General features: G+C 36.2%; 1 protein-coding gene across 1 annotated transcript; it reads right to left on the bottom strand.

The window, feature by feature from the left end:
• Positions 1–520: 520 nt before the first annotated feature.
• Positions 521–2880, bottom strand: fam174c (family with sequence similarity 174 member C; the record flags this gene model as incomplete). The annotated part of the gene is given in 2 exon segments (XM_014026922.1): positions 521–643; positions 2449–2880. Coding segments are annotated over 2 exon segments (401 nt in total), but the record flags the coding sequence as incomplete, so codon positions are not given.
• Between the last annotated feature and the right edge of the window lie 156 nt (positions 2881–3036).

Genomic DNA, 3036 nt, shown 5'->3' on the forward strand with positions numbered 1-3036 from the left:
ATTTAACATTTTATCCTGAGTGTTTAGTTTTTAAATTAAACCTGCAGTTTTCTTTATTAAACAGCTGAATTGTTTACAAACCGAGCTGTAATGAACAAAGTATATTTTCAGTTTTAAACATATTTTTCATAACGACCAGAAAAATTAACTTTATTTAAACCTTTGTACAAAGTTTCCTCTGGTACACATCAAAGTTCAGATTATATTTTAAAGCTTTAATCTCTTTAATCAAACAGAATCTGATTATAAGCTGACAGATTAAACCTGAACTCTTAAATATTTATGTTGGTGAATTCTGAGTGACTCTGTTTGTTTTAACTGYAGGAGAATTTCTCTCATTCTTGGCAGGAAGTTATCAGAAATATTAAAATAATTTATGATTTGGTGTCTAAAAAACTACAGGAAGTGAAATAAATAAATAAAACGAGCAACAGGAAGTAAAACGTCTGCTTTAGGAACAGTTTCCAGTCCGTTTGGACCTGTGACTCGTGCTGATGATGTCATCAGTTTGATGTCTGACCTGCGCAGGCTGCGGGCCTCGTACAGCGTGTCGTCCTCCTCGCTGTCCACCGCCTCCATCTCCACCGAGTCGTCGTAGTCGGACAGCAGGCCGTACTTCTTCTTCTGAGTCGACTTCTTCAACCTGACATCATCATCATCAGACAGAACCATGAGTTCAAATGAAGAAGCATCTAATTAAACATAATTAAGTGAAAACTGGGTTCTGTTTGTTGGTCCGGTAACAAAACGCCTGGTGAAGGCCTGGATCCTGACTCACAGGAGGACAGGTACGACCAGGTGAGTCACTAACAGGAGTCAGGATTTAGACTGAACCACAGCAGTCTGACTCCACCTGAGGACCGGACCCTGTCCCGCCTGCTTTCCCACAAAACTGAGAGCTAACTTTAGCTTTTAGCTTCAGTGTTATTTAGCTGATGTTTTCTTCATGTTAACTTTTGTTTCTTCCAATAAAGCTCCTTACTTTAACTTCATTTGCTAATTTTAGCTAATGTTTTCTTCATGTTAGCATTGGGTTTTTTTTAATAAAGCTACTAAAACTGTTTGGACAGTTTTAGCGTTAACGTCTACTTTGTTAATTTTAGCTAATGTTTTCTTCATGTTAGCATTGTTTTTTTTTTTTTTTAATAAAGCTGCTAAAACTGTTTGGACAGCTTTAGCGTTAACGTCTACTTTGTTAAATTTAGCTAATGTTTTCTTCATGTTAGCATTGTTTTTTTTTTTTTTTAATAAAGCTGCTAAAACTGTTTGGACAGCTTTAGCGTTAACGTCTACTTTGTTAAATTTAGCTAATGTTTTCTTCATGTTAGCATTGTTTTTTTTTTTTTTTAATAAAGCTGCTAAAACTGTTTGGACAGCTTTAGCGTTAACGTCTACTTTGTTAAATTTAGCTAATGTTTTCTTCATGTTAGCATTGTTTTTTTTTTTTTTTAATAAAGCTGCTAAAACTGTTTGGACAGCTTTAGCGTTAACGTCTACTTTGTTAAATTTAGCTAATGTTTTCTTCATGTTAGCATTGTTTTTTTTTTTTTTTAATAAAGCTGCTAAAACTGTTTGGACAGCTTTAGCGTTAACGTCTACTTTGTTAAATTTAGCTAATGTTTTGTTCATGTTAGCTTTTGATTTATATACAGTGCGGCTAAAATGAAAACAGAATTGATTACTGTTAGCTAACATCGACTTTAACATCTATTTTGCTAATTTTAGCTTTTGTTTTGTTCATGTTAGAATCGTCTGTAAATAAAGCTGAGAATAAAAGGTAGAAGATGAACCGTTTAGCTAATTTTAGCTTTAATATTTAATTTACTTGTTTAAGTACAGTTTTGTTCACTTTAGCATTTGTTTGCAAAAGTAGCTAGTTTTTAGCTAAAAGCTTTGTAACATTTTGATATGTTTAGTGTCTATGTTTTTGTTACTTTTAGCTACTTCGAGCTCTACTTAGCTTGATTTCTGCTATTTTTAACTCTTAGCTAGTGCTAGCTGGTAAAAATAAGTAGGGAATATTATTTGTTTACTTTCCTTATTTTAACCTCTTTGTCTGTAGYTTCCTCTCAGTTCTATTTTTACTCTATTTTATATTTAATCCTCTAAAACTGATGGTTTTATTTTAAGGTTTTATTCCGTTTTTATTTTGTTTACCTTGTTTTCATGTCACGAGCTATTGATTGAGCTCCGACTCTGTCTGGGGCTCAACTAAACTAAACTAAACTAAACCAGGTTCTTAACAAATATTTTGTGTTATTTACAGTTTTAATATAAAGTTTAAGAGTTAATTAACTGTTTAAACAAACTTCAGTCAAATCCTTTATGCTGTAGTTTCCACCAGACTCCGTTTAAAAAAGTGATGATTTATGGTCCCTCCGTTTGTTCGCGGATTATGTAATAGAAATAATAAACTTTTGAGATTAAAAAGAGGTTCGGAGGACTCACCGGACGGCTCGGATCAGGAAGTACAGGAGTCCGATCATGGTGAACCCGATCAGGACGTACAGGGCCCTCTGGATCATGGAGCCGTCCACGACCACGCCGAGCCTGTGAAACCCGTGAGTCGTGGAGTTCTTGTTGGTTCCGGTGGAGTTGGCTTCGTGTTTGGTCGTGGTGCCGTTCCCGGCGGTCACGACACGATGGTCCTGGTTCTGCGCCACGGACACACACAGGAGCCAGRACGCCGAGACCAGGAACCCCAACAGAACTCTACAAAAAGTCATCTTTACAACTGAAAACGGAGCCGGACTAGAATAAGAACCGGTACCAACGTTCAGAGCAGCGAACCGGTACCGAAACGGGACGGGATTTTTCCTCAGACACGTTGCTTTAACTCCACGGAACAAACTAACTGCGGATTTGTTGACAGAAAGTAAAAACTCCAACAAGGAAGTTTACTTCCGTTTACGTCTGACGTCAGTGGCGCGTGTTGCGTTCAAACACCCTCGGATGTTTGACTTTTAAAATAAAAAAAAATCATTTTTTAGACCTGAAAACCGATTAATGAAATACAAACATTAACCTAATAAGTGC

This window comes from Austrofundulus limnaeus, unplaced genomic scaffold (assembly GCF_001266775.1).
Source record: "Austrofundulus limnaeus strain Quisiro unplaced genomic scaffold, Austrofundulus_limnaeus-1.0 Scaffold601, whole genome shotgun sequence".
NCBI classification, from domain to species: domain Eukaryota; kingdom Metazoa; phylum Chordata; class Actinopteri; order Cyprinodontiformes; family Rivulidae; genus Austrofundulus; species Austrofundulus limnaeus.